We start from the raw sequence: 21,510 nt of genomic DNA, 5'->3' as shown, positions 1-21,510 counted from the left end.
GGTCAATTTTCTCAGTGGAAAAAGGTAAACAGTGGAATGCCTCAGGGATCTGTACTTGGAACGGTGCTTTTCAATATATATATAAATGTTAGTGTTCGTGGTAGTTGTGGGTGGATCCTTGGGCCGGTGGCAGATGACCATGCCCCCGGGGGAAGATCCCGAGAGGGACCACCGGTCAGGCTCAGAATATGGAGACAGACACACACTAGTTCTTTTATTAAACAGTATATGGAACCACCAGAGGTGGCAGTAGTGAGCTGGAAGTGCCCAGCTGAGCTGTAGGCCCTCAGATACTGAAACAGCGATCCTGGATAACTGAGCTGTAGAGAAACTGAATATAGTGAGTAGGCAGAGTTCAGGAACAGAACCTTGATGGTAACACTCACACAATAGTCTCTTAGAAGCAGCCCAGGAGCTGTAATGAAGTAGGCCCTTGAGCGATTACCTGGTTCCAGGGAATGCTCTGAGAGAGAGCGATGGTAACTCACTGGTGTTGTAGGCAGCGATGACTTCCTGGCAGAAGTGATATTCAGTAGCAAGTCCGGGAACGTGGGCCCTCGAGGAGCGAGTGCCGATTCCAGACTGCGATCTGAAAGCAAAGAGAAAGCAAGGCCCCCAAGGAGTGGGTACCCCTGGTAAGTCCGAGGAGGCAGAGTAGCAAGGTATGCGGAGAGCGAATCCCATCCGCCGATACCTGGAGAAAAGCCCTTGCTAACTCGATACGTTAGCGATTTCAGAGACCTTAAATATCCGTTGAGGATGATGTCACCTCAGGGGGATGCCCCTGAGGTTCGCGCCACTGCTGGTACTTGAGTCAGGGCCACGCCGCACGCGCCCTTAGGCTGCTGGGAAACATGGCAGTGTGCAGCATCCAGCCGGTCCGGGGACGCCGGAGGGGAATGGCAAGATGACGCCGCGGCAGCCAAACTTACAACAGGCAAAGAGGGAGTCGCCAGAAGTAAGGTGGGCGTAGTGGAGACGTCGGGCAGTGACGGTCGCAACAGTACCCCCTTCAAGGGGCGATCTCCTCTTTGGGTACCAGGCTTGGGTTTTGAAGGATGCGCGAGGTGGAACTGACGAAGCATCTCTTTGTCCAGAATATTGGTCTGAGGCTCCCAAGAGTTTTTTTCGGGGCTGAAACCTTCCCACTTCAGAAGGCATTCAAAAGTATTGCCTCTTTTACGAACATCCAGGACCTCTTGACTTTGAATTCTAAGTCATCTTCTGCATTGATGACAGGTGGATTTTGAGGTTTGGAAGAAAATTCGCTGAGTATGAGTGGTTTCAGTAGTGAAACGTGGAAAGCGTTATGAATGTCAACAGCAGTGGATTGAACTGCTGGGACATCACTGAGCTTCAGTGGAAGTGGCGGTGTTGGGGAACTTCCATAGCCCACTTCAAATGATGACACAGTAGTGGATCTTTCAGCTTGAGGGGACTCTTTATGTCTTCCACTAGATGTCTGAGAATGAAGTTGCCTTCTGCCCCTAAGTCCACCGGGGCAAGAGTCTGAACCGTGACCGGTCCGTAAGTCAAAGAGACTGGAAGAAAAAGTGGAGGAGAGGGCACGGTATGGCCTAAGAACAGTCCTCCTGCAGGACTTAGGCCTGTCTGTTTTCCGGACGAATGGAGCAAGTAGAGACATATGGCCAGGCTGACCACAGTACATGCAAAGGCCGCACTTTTTCTGAAGTCTTCTTTCTTTGGAAGTTAAATGTCCATAACCAAGTTGCATCGGTTCATCTTATCAGCAGCAAGAATTACTGGAACCATCCGAGGTGTGGCTATAGAACTAGCCTGTTTCAACCCAGGTAACACCTTAGGCTGGAGTTCCTTCACCTTGTCCCGGAGCCGGTGATCAATCCGAGTGGCCAAGGTTACTAATTCGTCCAGCGAGTCAGGTGTTTCGCGAGCAGCCAGCTTGTCTTTTAAATGGATATCCAGGCCTCTGCAAAAGAGTGTCTTGAGACATTTGGGGTCCCAGCGGAGTTCTGCCACAAGAGTTTTGAACTCGAAGGCAAATTCAGCCAATGATCTGCTGCCTTGCTTCAATTCCACCATAGCAGAACCGGCTACAGCAGATCGAGCAGGGTCATTGAAAACGGATTTAAACAAGTCCGTAAATCCTTCTATGTCCTGCAAAATGGGGTAGATGCCCAAGACAAGGCCCTACTATCCAGGTATGAAAGGATGTAGGTAGTCTTGGAAAGAGCCTTAGGAAATAAAGATGGCTGTAAGGCAAAGTGCATGCAGCACTGTTTTAAGAAGCCCCGGGCCTTCTGAATTTCACCGGAAAAGCGGATTGGAGCCGCCAGTGGTTCAGCAGTTTTTAAAGTTACCTCCTGTAACTGACCTTCATGGTTGGAAGCTGTGCCTTGAACCCTCTGTGTGTGTAGCTGAAGAAACGCTGAAGTGAGTTTCTCCAAGGCGTCTTGCTGCTCCACAGTGCGCTGGGCCAGGCCCGGTATGGCCTGCGAGCCATTAAGTTGTGCTGGATCCATGGAGTTAGCAATCTGTTTGTGTTCATGGTAGTTGTGGGTGGATCCTTGGGCCGGTGGCAGATGACCACGTCCCAGGGGGAAGATCCCGAGAGGGACCACCAGTCAGGCTCAGAGTATGGAGACAGACACACACTAGTTCTTTTATTAAACAGTATATTGAACCACCAGAGGTGGCAGTAGTGAGTTGGAAGTGCCTGGCTGAGCTGTAGTCCCTCAGATACTGGAACAGCGATCCTGGATAACTGAGCTGTAGAGAAACTGAATATAGTGAGTAGGCAGAGTATGCAGAGTTCAGGAACAAAACCTTGAAGAACAGTTCTTGAGCAAGGGGTATGCCCAGGGTGATACCTCAAATGTAATTATCCTGTAGTGGCCCGCGGTAACACTCACACAATAGAAGCAGCGCAGGAGCTGGAATGAAGTAGGCCCTTGAGGAGCGATTACCTGGTTCCAGGGAACGCTCTGAGAGAGTGATGGTAACTCACTGTTGTTGTAGGCAGCGATGACTTCCTGGCAGAAGTGATATTCAGTAGCAAGTCCGGGAACGTGGGCCCTCAAGGAGCTAGTGCCGATTCCAGACTGTGATCTGAAAGCAAAGAGAAAGCGAGGCCCCCGAGGAGCGGGTACCCCTGGTAAGTCCGAGGAGGTAGAGCAGAGAGCGAATCCCATCCGCCGATACCTGGAGGAAAGCCCTTGCTAACTCGATATGTTAGCGATTTCAGAGAACTTAAATATCCGGTGAAGATGACGTCACCTCAGGGGGATGCCCCTGAGGTTTGCGCCACTGTTGGTACTTGAGTCGGGGCCGCGCCACGCGCACGCCCTTACGCTGCTGGGAAACATGGCGGTGTGCAGTGTCCAGCCAGTCCAGGGACGCCGGAGGGGAATGGCAAGATGATGCCGCGGCAGCCAAACTTCCAACAGGCAAAGAGGGAGTCGCCAAAGAGGTAAGGTGGGCGTAGTGGAGACGTCGGGCAGCGATGGTCGCAACAATAAATGATTTGGAAAGAAATACGACGAGTGAGGTTATTAAATTTGCGGATGATACAAAATTATTCAGAGTAGTTAAATCACAAGCGGACTGTGATACATTACAGGAGGACCTTGCAAGACTGGAAGATTGGGCATCCAAGGGCAGATGAAATTTAATGTGGACAAGTGCAAGGTGTTGCATATAGGGAAAAATAACACTTGCTGTAGTTACACGATGTTAGGTTCCATATTAGGAGCTACCACCCAGGAAAAAGATCTTGGCATCATAGTCAATGTTAGGAATTATTAGGAAGGGAATGGTTAATAAAACGTAAAATGTAATAATGCCGCTATATTGCTCCATGGTGAGACTGCACCTTGAATACTGTGTACAATTCTGGTCGCTGCATCTCAAAAAAGATATAGTTGCGATGGAGAAGGTACAGAGAAGGGCAACCAAAATGATAAAGGGGGATGGAACAGCTCCCCTATGAGGAAAGGCTGAAGAGGTTAGGGCTGATCAGCTTGGAGAAGAGACGGCTGAGGGGGGATATGATAGAGGTCTTTAAGATCATGAGAGGTCTTGAATGAGTAGATGTGACTCGGTTATTGACACTTTCAAATAATAGAAGGACTAGGGGGCATTCCATGAAGTTAGCAAGTACCTCATTTAAGACTAATCGGAGAAAATTCTTTTTCACTCAACGCACAATAAAGCTCTGGAATTTGTTGCCAGAGGATGTGGTTAGTGCAGTTATTGTAGCTGGGTTCAAAAAAGGTTTGGATAAGTTCTTGGAGGAGAAGTCCATTAACGGCTATTAATCAAGTTTACTTAGGGAATAGCCACTGGAGTGGCCACTTAAGTTAAGAAAGTTAAGAAAAACGCTGAGAGACGCCATGCTGTCGAACATATTACGCCCTTGAAGAAGGACTTGACACAGGTCCGAAACATTGTACAATGTCGGGCACATAACAGCAATGTGGAGAATTCGCATATTGCTGACGATTTGAAGGGCATCAGCGTTCACGTTGATGATGACTGAGAAGAACTAATATCTCGATTAATGGCGACAAGCAGATAAGTTTGGTTAATCATCTTTAAGCTGAAAAGAATTTTCACTGATAATAAGAAAAAACTCACTGGGGTGTATCAAAGAAAAAAACACAAAAAAAAACCAACTTATGGACTGACCTATGATTAAGCATAAGGCAGAGTGACTACGGTATAATCTACCACACAATGATGCCTATTATGAAGGTCATTAACTAATGCGTCTGGTAATGTTAAGTGAATAGGAAAGAGGGTTCCTGGTTATTGACATTGTTGTACGATATGAGCCAGGATAGGAAATAATCTTTGTAAATGGAAGCTTAAAGACAGCTCTGCTTGGGACTGTGGTCAGACAGCTCAAATTACTGGCCACATAATAAATGATTGCCCCATATGTAAAAAAGACATAGTGGACATGGAAAGGGTATTGAGAAGGGTGACAAAAATGATATGGAGAAATCAGATTAAGGCTCTTTAGAGGGAATATAATTGAGATTTATAAAGTAATGAGTGGGTGAAACAGGTAAATAGGAAATGGTTACTTACCCTTTTCAAACAACACTAGGACTAGGGGACGCTCCATGAAACTAGCACCCGAAAGATTTAAAACAAATGAATAGGTTTTTTTCACTCAGCGCACAATCAAGATATGGAATCTGTTGCCAGAGGATGTGGTCAAGACAACTAACACAGTGGGGTTCAAAAGAGGGTTGAACAATTTCTTGAAGGAAAAGTTCATAAACAGTTAGCCAGGTAGACTTGGGAAAGCCAGCACTTATCCCTGTGAGTGAGATACAAGAAATAGATCAACTATTTGCAGATCTGCTGCATACTTGTGACCCAGACTGGCCACTGTCAGAGACAGGATGCTGGGTTTGATATACCTTGGTCTGATCACCTTGGCACTTCTTATGTTCTTATTTCAAAAAAAGATTGCAAGGAGAATTTTCAAAAGTTGCGCGTGTAAAAATCAGCATATGGAGAACCATGGGAGGATCCAAGATGGCGATCTAGCTCTACATGGCATCACATTTGTCTTCTTGTTTTGGTTTCTTATTTTGTCTATAATGCCCAATTTAACCGCAAGCGAAGGGCCAAGGATAGGGTGGTTCAGTGCCCCCTCCTGAGGGTCCAATTGTCGGCCCAATGATTGTGCACGTGCAGCGAGGGGTCCGCTTGCCGGGAAGTGAATTGCTGGAAGTTAGTTGAGAAGAAGGGTCACTCGACTCCTTCCCAGATTCGGTTACATCGCTGTCCCCGGCGGAAAGGACGGCTCCCGTTAATCCTGCCGCAACAAGGATCCTCTGACCGTGAAGAAACTCTAGACTTAGCTAGATATACGTAGAAAAAAGAGGAAACAATTCCTCTTGATGAGGCCTAGAGTTTTGCATTGAGTGCTTTCTTTATTTTGAAATATCCATGTAAATGTCTTATAAAATATAATGATGTTTCTTTTACTTTTTCCACCCATCTCAGTTGTTCAATTTTTTTATTGATAAAGGGTTAAATGTTGAGGGAATTTAATCTTCAAATGCTAATTGACCTCATATGGGTGGTGAATGTGAGTCCTTTATATAGATTTGATACCCCTCTGTATGCTAGTATTTCCTTCATATTTTTTAGTATTTCTTCTGATTAGTGTTTGGATCCCTATGTTTGAGGACTGGATCATTGTTTAACATTAATAAGTTTTCCTGTATAGATTTTTTCATAGCCTGTATATAGGTTATCTTCATGTTTTCTTCTCAAGTTTTACTTGAATATATTTTAAAATGCAATAAACAAAACATTTTTTAAGAATCAGCATATACGCATGTAAATAGCATATACTTGTGAAAATGCTATTTTATAAACCTCAAAATACATGCTTGAGTAAGGGTCTACAAGTAAATTTGTTCATGTAAAAAAAAAAAAAAGGGGGGGTTCTATTTTATAAGCATTTTACTCACGTAGATTTGGCAGCATTCTCATGTAACTGCAGATGGACTGGGCAAACTAGTAGACTAATTAGTAAAGCTGCCATTTCCTCCCAAAGCGTACTCAGTCTCACTAATCAAAAAATATACGGGATGGGGGTCATGCCAGTCTCTCCCCCTCCCCTTCCCCGTCCCCGGGTTCCGTCTATTTTTTCTAACTTATCTCTAGGGTCCTTCTCCTCCCCCCCCCCTCCCCAAGCCTTATCTTCCCACTCACCATGTATCTTAAATTTCTTCAGCCCAGATCATGGTAGCCTCCTACTGCAATCTGGACTCGCTGCTTCTGCCACTAGGCAACAACCATGGAAATGTATGCTTCCAGCTTAACTCCTAGAAGCACTACTCTGGGAGCCTATACTTCCATCATAGTAGCCCAGCAAAGGCAGAAGTGTCTGCCCCGGATCACTCCAAATATCGGAGTTAGCCGGATAAGTTATTCTGCTAACTCAACCCCACTCCAGAACACCCCTAACACCCCCCCTCCCCCTTTTAATTTCTTATTCAACTAAATCTTAGCTGGATGAAGACTTATCCCTCTAACTTTTAGCCAGATAAGCTTGGGAAATATTCAAAACTAGCCATTTAGATGGATTTGTGAGTTTGACCTCCCTGTTTTTTTCTTCTGAGGGTATTTTTAGCACCAATTTTTTTTAGTGCTGTGTCCTCTCTTGTGGCAGTACAGCTTGGCCACCTTTTTGAGTCTGGCTAAATGCTCCTAAGTGACAGTCCTAAAAGCCTTAGTTAATCAAGTGGTAATTGGTCTGCCATATGAATGATATTTAATTACAGCTGCTTTTATAATTCCTTCTTCGCATCTTAGCCACTGAGGTCTTCATCTCACTGTTGGAATCTAAAAGCAGGAGCAAGACACTATAGAAAACCCAAGGAGAAAAGTAGGATAGATAGATAGAAAATAAAATATTATTTGTATCTTTCTTTCTTTCACAGCATGTGAATTGTTGCTGCAGCCTGACAGCCTGACTTGCAAACCTTGTAAGTTTTGTATACATTCGCTCTACTGTAATGTGTTACAAATGTCATGGCTCTGAAAATTGCATTAAAAAAATATAAACCTCTCTCCCTTTGCAGTCTGGAAGCCTAAGAATCTGAGCATTACTCAGCAAGGTCTGAACATGCAAGTGTCATTTGACCATGCTCCTCACAGATTTGGGTTTAATGTTTATTATCTTCACTACAAGCTGAAGCATGATGGTCCCTTCAGACAAAAGACTTGCAGACAGGTAAGCTGTAAAGGTGCAATGAAGACTTTGGCTGTAGCAGGAAGCAAATTGGGTAGACTAGTAGGAACTATTGTCATATTCTCTGTTTCTATGTGAACATGGGAAGGACAATTTTAAAAGGCATTTGTCCTGATGAATAGCTATTTATCTGGGTAAATGGCTCTGGTCTCTCCCTCACAGTATGTGTGGGCTCTCAAATTGCCAAATTAAAAAGAGACCTTCCGTTTAGGTCAAAAGGAGAAAATTTGTGCACGTAGATTTGATTTTTGAAAGCTGTATAGGCATGCTGTTTAACACATGATCATCTGGTTGCTTGCAGAAACAGAAGCTGCAAATGTAGGCGGCAACATTATACACACATGCTTGTAGCTTGTTTAAAAAATAATAATTACCTGAGTATTTCCCCTTGGTAAAATTAACTGCAAGGTGCATGCATGCTAAAGCATCCATGTACCTTGCAATAATGCAGGCTGTTGAAAAAATTTTCTTGAACTCCTTAATATAGATATTAGCCGGAGTGAGTCAGGCATAGTGTTCTAAAGGATGGAACCTGCGACAGAGAAGGCACGCCTTCTGGTGAGATCAAGCCTAGCTAATTTGACTGTTGGAACCTCGAGGAGGTTTTTGTTCATTGAGCGGAGGTGTCTTCCAGGTTGGTACAGACGTAAACTAGAGCATAGCCAGTTTGAAGACTTTTTTATATAGTAGTTGTGAAAAATAGTAAGAATTTTGTACTGTATACGTTGAATCACAGCAAGCCAGTGTAGCAAACAGAGGACAGGAGTTATGTGTTCTCAATGACTAGCACTTACAAGGATTTGCGCAGCAGCGTTTTGAACTAGATGTAATGGACGTAAGGCATTAGCTGGGAGTCCCAGATATAATGCATTACAGTAATCTAAGCTTGTCAGAATTAATGCTTACAGAACTGAGCGAAAGTCATTTGGATGAAAAAGAGATTTAAGTCGCTTCAGCAAGGGAATCTTATAAAATGAAGTTTTGACTACTGAAGATATATTTTGTAACATGGTTATTTTGGCATCCAGAATGACTCCAAAATTGTGGGCTTTAGTTGATATGGGAATAGAATGACCATCGAGTATTAGGTTACTAAGTGGATGGCATGAACAGAGGAATAGGGGATAAGTATAGGATTTCAGTTTTGGAGGTGTTAAGCTTTAAGCAGTTGTGGGTTAGCCAGATGTTAACAGAGCTGATGCAAAGGCTTACAAAAGATATTGTATTGGACCAGGATGTACTGTAAGGGATGAAAAATTGGATATCGTCAGCTTGTAAAATCTACACCAAGGCCTGCAAGAAGATGGCAAAGGGGGGAGTAGGTAAATGTTGAACAGAAGAGCTAAGAGCGATGACCCTTGTGGTACACCTGACGGAATCGTGTACCATTCGGAGCTATGGGAGCCAATGTTTATTTGCTGAGGGTGATTGGACAAAAATGAGGTAAACCATTTAAGAACTGTATCGGTGATAACAATAGCTTGTAAGCATGTGAGCAGAAAGTTATGATCCAGGGTGTCAAATGCGGCAGATATGTCCAGTGAAACTAAAATGTAATCAGTGTTTGAGTCAAACCTTTGCATGATTGTGTCGAATGATGATAATAGCAGTGTTTCTGTGCACTGTACAGTGTTTCCGTGCTCTGTACACACTTAGGAAAAATAACTTTCTAACTTTTCTAAGTTTACAGTTATTACAGAGGCATATTTTAATATGATGCTATAGTGCACGTTCTGCACCCTTCTCCCACAGCTGTTTTGGTCTGTGGATTGACACAGTGGTGCTCAAACAGGTCATTGCACCCCATCTAGCCAGTCTAGTTTTCGAGGTTGTTCATAGTGAATATGCATGAGATATGTATGCATGCAGTTCCTTGGGTGTATGCAAATCTATCATGCATATTCATTACAGACACCCTTAAAATCAGACTGGCTAGGAAGAGCCCAAAAATTGTGTCTAATTGGAGGGCACCTCAGGGAAACCCATGGGAATGAGACAGACCTTCCTTACAGTCATGGGAAGTAAAACTGTTTGATATTACTGTTGTAATCAAAGCTATGTTTTAATGGGAGGTAGAATGAAAAACAGCTATTTTATTTTCCTTGGCGCTTCTATTGTTTGCACAGGGCAGTGCACAAGGCCCGAGTTTCATCTCCTACAGCTTCTAAAAACAGATTCACTCTGCTTAAAATACTTATTTTTCCTTTCTCCACAGGACCGGAATGCAGATATAACACACTGTGTCCTTCAGAATATCTCCCCAGGGGATTACATCATCGAGGTAATGTTTCAGAGGGCTACTTGAGGCTATTGTGGCCAACCTTCACATTGAAGGTAGTTGATAATAATGAATTGAAGCTGTACATTTTATTATAATGTTGTGTTGGAGAGGCAATTTTCCAGCAGTGTTATACACTGATGTGTAATAAACCTTAGAACCCCACACTCTCTCTTTCCCACCATGTTCCAAATTTAAAAGTATTTCACATACAGTATTTAGCATTCATTTTATATTATTTTAACCCAATACTAGCAAGGGGACCAGCATGTCAGATTTTTGCAATGATGAGGTGCGTGCAGGCAGCCACATGACAGTTGAGCTCTGGAAATGTCAAGGAGGAAGCATAAAGTATCTGAAAGATGAATGCATATGACTCAAAGGACAAAATAAGGGAAAAAAGACCAGGGAGGGTGAAATTATCTGTTTAGTTTATGATGGTCTTGTAGTATCTGGAGTATTCAGTTCCCTTAAAGAATAAATATCTTCTATGTTTTTTTATTAGTCTTGAAAGATCAATATGTATATCTGAACATTGTTAAGCATCCACTGATAAAGGAGTTGTGTTAAACAAACATTCAGGTAGATTTTAAAAGGGTTACGCGCATAAGTTATTATGCGCGTAACCCTTTCAAAACCCCCCCCTGCGCGCGCAAGCCCCAGGACGCACGTAAGTCCCAGGGCTTTCCTGCGGGGGGCGTGTCGGGGGCATGTTGGGGGGGCGTGTCGTGGCGGTGTGTCATTCGGGGGTGTTCCGGGGCTTGGCCCTGGGCGTGGTTCCGGCCCAGGGGTGTTTCGGGGGCGTGGACGAGGCCTCCGAAATCGCTCCCGGGCCAGGGAATCGCGAGGCAGCAGCCAGCCAGCGTGTGTGAGTTACGCCTGCCTGGGGCAGGCGTAACTTTCGCAATAAAGGTAGGGGGGGTGTAGATAGGGCTGGGGGGGTGGGTTAGGGAGGGGAAGGTGGGGGGAGGCCGAAGGAAAGTTCCCTCCGATGCCGCTCCGATTTCGGAGCAGCCTCAGAGGGAATGGGCAGCGTGCACAGGGCTCGGTGCACAAGGTGCACAAATGTGCACCCCCTTGCGTGCGCCGACCCCGGATTTTATAAGATACACGCAGCTACGCGCGTATCTTATAAAATCCGGCGTACTTTTGTTCGTGCCAGGTGCGCGAACAAAAGTACGCATGGGTGTAGTTTTATAAAATCTACCCCACTATTTCTACAATCGCTTTTTTTTAATACTGATGTTTCTAATGAAAAATGTTTTGTCTCTTGTCTTTTAAGCTGATTGATGACACTAACACTACAAGAAAAACCATACACTACACACTAAAACCAGGTAGGAATACCCCCCCTTCAGCTAAGCCTCCCAGTTCACGCTTTTTTCAGGTACCTATGGGAAATGGTGAATGTTCATTGAACAGATTAAGTCTGAAGGGCATTTTTTGCTTCTGCAGTGTAATAACTTCATTTTAAGCACAGATACTTTGAAAGAGATTTCTGGAGCTTTGAGAGACAGTGTAATTCATATGCATGCACCCCAAGAAAGGTCTCTAGCTCTTGGCTGGTGGGCTTAGTGGGGAGGGAGGTAAGTTTTGCACAGCTCATGTACATGCAAACCACATGATTGCTGTTCATGCATGCGGTGCAGGAACGTTTTTGATAAACTACCTGCGCTGCTCCTCTTTGAAAATTAACAAGCGCAAAGTACATGCATTAAAAGGGTCCATGCTCGTTGTACTTGCTATTTGTGCGGGTGGCAAGGAGAGGGGGAAATAGTGCATGAACATTTCAAAGAAAAATGCACATGTGCTTATTTATGTATTTATTTGATTTATATTCCTTTCTTTGGCACTTCAGAGCAGATAGTATTCAGGTATTATAGGTATTTCCCTATCCCCAAAGGGCTGTTTTCCTCCCCCCACCCAACCTGAACATACCCGCGGGAATGCCTCTCTTTCATACATCTAACTTTACTTGCACTGCAGGAGTGATGTGCACTTGTAGCTGCATTTGAGGAGGGTAATTTTAAGGCAGCCCATTGTACTGGGGGTAAATACCAAGAGCTGTATATCTCTTCTAAGCTTTTTATCTCAGAAGAGTCAATATTCCAGTCATAGAAATGTTATAAATAAAGTCAGAGAACACCATAAATCCCAAAGTGGAAATTGTGAAGGATTAAGGCGCAGATGGCATATTCAGTGGATTGTATTGTGATCTTTTCAATGCAGTGGCTTGACTGTTTGGCAGTCACCAAAGGCAGTGTGTGCATTACACTTTACATGTATTCCCTGCCTCCAGAAGAAGGTTAGCACAAAACAGTAGCATTACCAGAAAACCATGCAGTGAGACTACACAGCAAATATTGCAGAGTCTGCTTTATTTTTTTTTCACAGTGCATTCTCCTTGGGCAGGTCCGATAAGGGCTATTGCTATTACCGTCCCCTTGGTCATCATTTCGGCATTTGCTACACTTTTCACTGTGATGTGCCGTAAAAAGCAGCAAGGTATTTGATGGGTGTGGGTTTTGAGATGAAGGGAAGCTTATCAGATCATACTGATTTCTGTGTTGTGGTTTCTGTCTTATGTGTCTAGGTCCCCTCTTAACATTTTGAATGGCTGGATCTAACTCAACCAAACTTGGTGTGGAACTAGGGAGAGACATTACACGGTTTTTGTTTTCAAACTTGCAGGCCGATACAGTAAGGTGCAGTAGAAAGAGGTGCGTTAGTGCCGAGCGCACCCACGTTTGCCACGCGCACAGTTCGGATCACATACCGCTCGATACTGTATTTAAATGGCATGCAAATGCAAGCCGCGTCCAATTGGCATCAAATGCGCGTCCATGAAGCGCAATCCATTTTACTGTATAGGTGCTATAAAGCACCTATACAATATCCTGGGTGCGCTGGTACCTGTCATTTCAAATGACATTTGAAATGACAGGTACCAGGAAGTGGATCCCAACTTTAAGCAAAAGAAAACCTAAAATCCAACGCACCGGGAAAGCCACTCTTCAGATCGCGACTAATCCCATCCCCCAGCCCCCGCTCACCTGCCCTGGCCGCGTCCATGGGTGCCGGTCTCCGGGGCAGCCCCAGTCCTCTCTCCCCTCCTCCCGGGGGCAGCCGGCGGCGAGAGCGAGAGCAGCCCGGGGCGGATCGCGAGGCAGCTTCCAGCAGCCCTCACCGGCAATGGTGAATGGGCGCACGCCAGCCAGGCGCTCAGGTCACGGCATGCGTGCGTTCATGCACCTTCACTGCCATGTGCACACGCCGTGACCTCGGACATCCAGCTGGGCGCTCAGGTCATGGCGTGCGTTCATGCACCCTCGCCGGCGGGGGCTGCTGGAAGCCACCTCGCGATCCGCCCTGGGCTTCTCTCGCTCTCGCCGCCGGCTGCCCCTGGGAGGATGGGAGAGAGGACTGGGGCTGCCCCGGAGACCGGCACCCATGGACGCGGCCAGGGCAGGTGAGCGGGGGCTGGGGGATGGGATTAGTCGCGATCTGAAGAGTGGCTTTCCCGGCGCGTTGGATTTTAGGTTGGGCAGGCAAGAGTTTAGGTTATGCTTTCCCGGCGCGTTGGATTTTAGGTTGGGCAGGCAAGAGTTTAGGTTATGCTTGGAAACAACAGGTCCTTCCTTCCTGCTCCGGAGCTGTCAGCGCGCCCGCACGGGAGACCGGCACCATGGACGCGACCAGGGCAGGTAAACGGGGGCTGGGGGAAAGTTTGCCCAATCCTGGCTCTTGTCCCGGGGGGTGAGGGGGTCGTTTGCCCGTGAAATTTCGTCTCTCTGACCTGACGCTCCACACTAACGCAGGGGTAAGGGTAGGCAGTAAATTAGCAGGTTAAACATGCGGCAAAACTGCAGGTTAAAAAAGCGATAATCGGGGTGCACGTTACTGTATGGGAGGGAATAGCTAATCCGATCGTTTACATCTCATATACATGCCGCGGGCGGAAAGGGTTTCCCGTTGATTTAAAGAAGCGGTAAGGATGGGTTAAAAGGGATAGTGAATTGCGGGTTGGACTAACGCGGCCAAATTGTGAGTAGAAAGCAGGGTAACCACGGCCGCACTTTACTGTATCGGCCTGTTGGAGAGCTTTCAGGGAGTGTGGAAGGTGGGCGAAGCAATGTTAAAAATTTTGCAATAAGAAATACATTGGGACTATAATTGTTAATCATGTTGTACTGGAAAGTTTACTGTGTGAAAGAAAAAAATCTAAGATACTTTTAGTTGCAAATGCACATGCTCTGTACTGCATGGACCCTTCTCAGGACAGCATTTCTCAGGCCTTGAGTACTGAAACTGCTTTATCTGTGCCAGCCAGCATGGAATTTCACAATCTGTAATACAGAAGGAAACCACTGGTTACAAATTAATAGGAAAGTTGGAGGAGTGTGCTGATGGCCATATTTTAATTTGATCTTCATAAATTTGTTCTAAAAGTATTTTCCTATTAATTTTGAAAGCCACGGGCTTGATTTGTTTGGGCTATTTCACTAGGAGAGGTAAATTACAATTTGTTCAGATTTGTCCAAATTAGAGTATGTGGCACTGCCATTTTAACTACTTGGGATATGTTATGCTTCATTCAACATAAAATCTCTTTCCTGTAACTGTCTCATAGATATCTTAAGGGACATCTGACCAATATAAAAAAGTATCTATGTTTAGCAATAATTTTTGTTGGTCCAGTGAAAGATAATGTGACCTCCAAAATATCCAATGTAGGTGCCAATATGGCAACAACAATTTCAGTCTATTATTAATTTGGAAAAAATGATGCAGAAGAAGAAGAGGATTTGAAGCATTTTTTTGTTGGTTTATCAAAGGGGTAAACAGATTGTGGAAGGGATAGTGTGGCAAAGAGTTGAAAAGGGCACCCTAACTATGAGGAATTAGTGAATAACAATGCTTTCAGTATATGGCAGTCTCTTCACACACTGTCCCTCCCAAAAGGAAAAAGTTGTACAGTGCAGTGTATTAACATGTATGTTTTTCTTCAATCTAGAAAATATTTATTCCCATTTAGATGAGGAAAGTTTAGAGTCCTCCACGTACACAGCAGTGCTGCATGTGGAAAGACCTCGCCCGCGGCCAAAAGTGTTCATCTGCTATTCCAGTAAAGATTGTCAGAAGCACGTGAACGTCATCCAGTGCTTTGCGTATTTCCTTCAGGACTTCTGTGGCTGTGAGGTATGGTCATCCCCTTTTGCTGATTGCTTCACTGATCATATTTGCTTTTGTTGCATCTCATCTCAGCATAGAGCAGTCCCTGAAATATTTCATTAAAAGGAGAGAAAGAGAAGAATTGCAAGCGGATTCTGTCTGAGTCCCAGGCTAACAAGTAGGAATTTTTTTTATCCAAGAGAAATACAGAAGGACTTGCAATTTCAGTGTCACCTGTATGGAAAGGTTCTGCACTTAACTGCACCCTGCCTTTTTTTTTCCAGCCAGAGATCTTTGGGACTTGAAAGTGCAACCTTCTGGTTCCTCCTCCTCAGAGTCTCTAATATCGGCTCTCTTTGTTGAGCTGGCAGGAGAACCCAGTCTACTTCAGCCTGATTGCTCCTATCCAAACCCCTTATTTTGTCACTTTGTTGTGCCTGTAATCATTTCTAATTCAGAAAAAAATGTCTACATGTGAATGGAGCTAAAAGAGGGAGATAATTCATATAAAATACAGTGGAAAACTGACAACACAGCTCTTTCTCTTAGGAAGTCATACATGTTGAAACTTAAATACACATATTTACATCAGGCAGCCAAAGAATAAAATAATATTTGGAAAACGGCAGGATTTGTTTGATTTATTTTGCATAGAGAAGTATGGTAAAATACAAAAATTTGTGTTCTAAAAATTAAATGTAGAGAAATTTAATTAGAAAAAAATCTCACAAAATACCAAAAACCAGATCACTGATTTGTTGTACTGTATCAGGGATGGATTACCAGAGCTGTAGAATATCTATAAATGTAGCAAGTCTGACCCCTAGTGTTGAAAATTTATTTATTTTATTTATTTAAGGTTTTTATATACCGGCATTCATGATAAAATCACATCATGCTGGTTTACATTAAAACAGTGGTGCATAGAAAGAAAAAACAAACTGGAACTGTAGTGCGGAAGAAAGCAGTTACAAAAAACAGGGATGCTTAAACTGGGAGAGGACAGAAAAAGAAAAGGTTAATAGCATTTTAAATATTTACAACGAACAGTTAAATGAGCTGGTTGTGTTATAGAATTTGAAGTTGAAGGACATTAGCTGGAGTCTGGGAAAGCTTGTTTGAAGAGCCAAGTCTTAAGTATCTTCCTGAAGGTTGGGAGGCAGGGTTCCTGTCTTAGGTCTGGGTGGATGGAAATATATTTTTTTGTCATTTTTTGGTTCAACTCTTGTTAACTCTGCATATCTTTCGTAAAATTAAGGATAGTCGGTAGATGTTTTATTTTGATCCTCTTCTTTTTAGCTAAGCTTTATTGGTGTTATAAAAGTACAATATCAGACAACCTTGAATGAAAAATGAAAAACTGGTTCAATGTGTCTTGAAGTATCACAAGTGAGGAATGTGGATTTGGTTTTAGGGACTGAGAGATTAATGTACTAAGCTGCAGATGGCTTAACAGGAAATCTTGTCTCATGTTATCATCCCATTTTAAATATTATGCAATTCATTTAAACAGCAAATCTTTCCGCAAAATTGTGCATTTTCATACAAGTACTGAGTACGGTTCTGGCCGCCACATCTCAAAAAAGATATAGTTACACTGGAGAAGGTACCGAGAAGGCCGACCAAAATGATAAAGGGGATGGAACAGCTCCCCTATGAGGAAAGACTAAAGAGGTTAGGGCTGTTCAGCTTGGAGAAGAGACGGCTGAGGGGGGGATATGTTAGAGGTCTTTAAAATCATGAGAGGTCTAGAATGGGTAAACGTGAAACAGTTATTTACTATTTCAGATAATAGAAGGACTAGGGCAGTGGTGGCGAACCTATGGCACGCGTGCCAGAGGGGGCTCTCGGAGCCCTCTCTGTGAGCACGCGCGCCATTGCTAGGGTTGCCAACTGTCCGGATTTTCTCTGGACAGTACAGCTGCCTAGTTCTACGGCCGCCTGCTGTCCGCGCCAGCAGCGGTAACTGTGCCGCCGTTGCTGGTTTTCCGACCATCTCCGCCTGTGCAACTGTCTCCTCCTCCTGCGCCTCCACTGGCAGCAGATGTTGCCAGACTGCTGCCTGGCTCTTCTTCCCTGGTGTGGATGGCCACAGGTGGCCAGAATCTGGGCACTCCCCAGCGTCTGCCCCTTGCTCTTCGGGTAGGCAGTGCAGATTCCTGTACTCTCCATTTTCTGATATTTAAAGCCCCCGGCACCGGGGAAGAAATTGTTGAATTGAATTTTTTGTAAATCGTTCATCTTCTTGTTAGCTTCCTGCCAGCCATTGCCCATTTTTTGATACTCTTGGTAAATTAGTGTGGATATTTCAGGAGCTGCCTCTTGGTTTTTCCAAGGTCACACTAAAGTTGTGCTGCATTTTTATGTATATAATCTCCCTTAAGGGGGGGGGGGGGGGATCTAAAGATGAAAACTGGCCTAAAACGTGATCAGCCAGTTAATATTAGCGTGCGAGGAGTTCCGAACGTGTATTTTAAAAAAAAAAAAATAGTGATGTTCCCTGTTTTTTAGGTTGCTAAATGCTCATGCAATGTTTTTCTGCTGTTAGCACAAATTTAATAATGGCAGGATTGTAGCAAAAGCTTTGGAGCAGTAGCTGGCCAGTTTACCGCTCAGCAGGTACTCCTCCCCTCCATAGTCTCAATCACAACTGAGGAGACCTTGCTCTCTGAGCGTTATTAAATACCAGTTGGCCCCCATGCTTACGCACCTGCCGTTGCTATAGCGACAGCCAATCGGTGAGCTGCTGTGCTTGTCAGCGCTCGCAGAACAAGCTGTTGGTTTCTTACGTAGAGGCACACAGCCAGGTGGACTATTTTTGAGGCCTTGTAGATTGGCGCTGTCGCAGTTAGAACGTTGGCCTCAATTATTTATTTATTATTTTATTTATTTAAATGATTTTATATACCGACAACCGTTTGCACATCATGTCGGTTCACATGTAACTTACAACCAAAGTATATATAGGCATTGCCTTTACAAAGAACAGTAAACAAAAGAACGCAGTAACAGAACAATAACTAGATAAATTGAAGAGGGAGGGATTCAAGAAGGAGTAACAGAGGAGGGGGGGGAGGGTAGAACAATGACACAAAGGGATAGGTTATGTACAGGGTTTAGAGAGAGCTTATGGAAGTTCATGGCGGAACTAAACTAAAACTTCAGTATTCAGGTTAAATTGCCATGTTGGCACTTTGCGATAGATAAGTGGGTTTTGGGTTCCAGTCTGGGCACTTGGTCTCTAAAAGGTTCGCCATCACTGGACTAGGGGATACTCCATGAAGTTAGCAAGTAGCACATTTAAAACTAATCTGAGAAATTTATTTTTCACTCAACACACAATTAAGCTCTGGAATTTGTTGCCAGGAGATGTGGTTAGTGCAGTTAGTGTAGCTGAGTTCAAAAAAGGTTTGAATAAGTTCTTGGAGAAGTCCATTAACTGCTATTAATCACGTTGTCTTAGAGAATAGCCACTGCAGTTACTTGCATCAGTAGCATTGGATCTGCTTAGTGTTTGGGTACTTGCCAGGTACTTGTAGCCTGGATTGGCCTCTGTTGGAAACAGGATGCTGGGTTTGATGGATCCTTGGTCTGATCCAGTATGGCAATTTCTTATGTTCTTATCCATAGCACAAGTAAAGTTACATGGTAGGCGACCCCAGCACCTGCTTGTGCGGGTAAATACACAATGGTTTCATTCATAATTCCAGGATTGCCCATGCCCCACCCAGATCACACCCACACCCCGTTCCTTTTTGGGCAAAATCTTTTTTTTGCGCGTACCTGGAGATATGCGCATACACGTGCTTTTTAAAATCCGTGCATCGCACACCAGCCCGACTTCTGCGTATATCTCCCAGCTTTGGCCCATATAGGACTTTTAAAATTCACCCTTTTGGTTGTAAAACTTGTCAGTTTTGTATGCCAGGGCTATTTTTAACTTTCTAAAATAATAAAAAAATACTTTTACCAGTTCTCAAAATGCCATTAATGCTGTGATCCTGTTAAAACCTTGCTGCCACTGGTGAGATTTTATTGGCTATTGCTATTGTGTGCTGCAAATTTAATTACAAAATGAAAAATAAAAATGAATTTTTCTGAGCATGTACTATTTTTATGTCTGGTTAATGTACGTAAATCTGAATTTACAGCTGCTGAGAAGCTTGGGCTATTTCTTGGATTAAAATGCATCTCTTTCTCTGACACCTCACCTTGGGGACATTGCAATACAGTACGCTTAGCCGAGCGGACCGTTTAACCCGTGGTTGGATGTGGGTTTTGGACGTGCATCCACAACTCCTTACTTTGTATGGATATTAGCACGTCCAAAACGTGCATCCAACCCCCCAAGAAACTAATAGCACTCATCACATGCAAATGTATGTTGTGAGACTATTAGCTGTTCTAATAGGACAAGCAGGATGGTAGTCCTCACATATGGGTGACATCACAGGATGGAGCCCAATCACGGAACACTTCTGTCAAAGTTTCCAGAACTTTGACTGGCCCCTACTGGGCATGCCCAGCATGGCACTAACCCTGCAGCCAGCAGGGGTCCCCCTTCAGTCTTCTTTTTTCCGCGCTGCAGTAGCCACGCAGTTAAGGAACTCTGTAGAGATTCCTGACAGGAATTTTCCTCACGAAATTACTAAAATTTAATTTACCCCACAAGGGTCCCTTCTTCAACTTTTTCAAGCTGCGGTACTCCAGTAAGTTTTTTACCCATTTTCCGTCTATTACCGTTGAGTTTGGCCCTTGCGGCCTACTGGCTGTCGACTGTACCGCGGCTCAATTTTTTCATGGCCATGGCATCTGGGTTCCTCCGGTGCCCGGACTGTAATCGCACCATGTCCATCACAGACCCTCACAAATTCTGTGTAATGTGTCTTGGATGTGAGCACGATGTCCTAACCTGCACCAAATGTGCCCTTATGACACCAAAAGGTCGCAAGGCTAGAATGGAGAAGATGGAACTTCTCTTCCATGCTCAAACCCCGACGCCATTCATTGCATCGACGTCGTCAGAACCGGCACCGTCAACTTCGCACCAGCATCGACCTCCGGCCGGTGACTGTCCGGCATCAATGACTTCTTAGCCTTTGACACCCTCTACTCCCCCTCAGGACCGAGGGGATCGAAGAGATAAACATCGCCACCAGCATCGAAAGTCTTGGACCATCGAGGGAGCGAAATCATCGACCTCGCCATCGTCTGAGCCGCAGTCGAAGAAGCCCCGTTCAGAAAAGGCACCAACCTTTTCGGCAACCGGGTCACCGAGGCAACCCTCACCCAACAGGGTATCGGGAGCCGTGACTCCGCCTTTAACGGTGGTCCCTCCGGCTATACCTCTGCCTCCTTCTTCTGTTCTGGAGCCGATGCTGCTTGCTCCAGGTCTCCGAGAAGAACTGGACCATATGGTTCAGGAGGCCATTGACAAGGCGATGCATCGACTCCAGGTTCCTCCGGCACCAACACCGGTACCGATTGCGGAACCGACCACTAACCTGATTCCAGCAGCGTTGGCACCGCTGCTCTCGAGGATGGAAGCGCTTATGGCCGCTTTTCCACTGATGGACCCCGGGTCACCGATGGCTCTGGTGCCCTCCCCGCTTGTGTTGTCATCGGGAGGAGAAACACCGTTCTGCATCCCTCCATCGGGAGTTCTGTCAATGCCGATACGTCCGTCGGTGCCACCAATCCACCCATCGGTGCCGACACATCCATCGGCACCACCGAGCCATCCATTGATGCCTGTATAGGTGCCTTCGATGCCTCCCGTTATTCCTTCGGAGCCTCGACCAGGACCTTCGGGAATCCCACCGCCCCATCCTCCTCTAGTCCCTAGAGGAGCAGGTGCTGATCCCTACAACACCTGGACTGATGATTCTTCAGCAGACACCGATGATTTGCCTTCACCACCTTCACCTACTGAAAGCAGAAAGCGTTCTCCTCCAGAGGACCTTTCCTTTATAAATTTTGTGAAGGAGATGTCTGAATTGGTTCCCTTCCAATTACAGACTGAACAAGATGACAAGCATCAAATGATGGAGCTGTTACAATTCCTGGATGCTCCCAAGGAAATAATCTCCATCCCTATCCACCAGGTTCTTCTGGATCTCCTCAAAAAGAACTGGGAACATCCTGGCTCTGTGGCTCCAGTCCACAGGAAAGCTGACACCACCTATCTCGTTCAGTCAGCTCCAGGCTTTCGCAAACCTCAATTGGAACACCAATCTGTGGTTGTCGAATCCTCCCAGAAAAGAGCAAGGAGATCAAAACCTCACACTTCCTTTCCCCCAGA

The 21,510-nt window shown here is 44.9% G+C and overlaps 1 protein-coding gene across 1 annotated transcript in view; it reads left to right on the top strand.

Annotated features, from left to right (window-relative positions):
- Positions 1–21,510, top strand: part of IL17RD (interleukin 17 receptor D) — a 193,604-nt gene that overhangs the window by 151,509 nt on the left and 20,585 nt on the right. The window contains exons 6-11 of the mRNA XM_029600923.1: positions 7,449–7,493; positions 7,590–7,741; positions 9,975–10,040; positions 11,320–11,374; positions 12,432–12,542; positions 15,052–15,236. Coding sequence (XP_029456783.1) covers positions 7,449–7,493; positions 7,590–7,741; positions 9,975–10,040; positions 11,320–11,374; positions 12,432–12,542; positions 15,052–15,236 — 614 coding nt within the window. The remainder of the gene's footprint in view (positions 1–7,448; positions 7,494–7,589; positions 7,742–9,974; positions 10,041–11,319; positions 11,375–12,431; positions 12,543–15,051; positions 15,237–21,510) is intronic.

This window comes from Rhinatrema bivittatum, chromosome 4, assembly GCF_901001135.1.
Source record: "Rhinatrema bivittatum chromosome 4, aRhiBiv1.1, whole genome shotgun sequence".
In the NCBI taxonomy this organism is placed as follows: domain Eukaryota; kingdom Metazoa; phylum Chordata; class Amphibia; order Gymnophiona; family Rhinatrematidae; genus Rhinatrema; species Rhinatrema bivittatum.
This window is presented reverse-complemented; position numbering and strand designations above follow the sequence as displayed.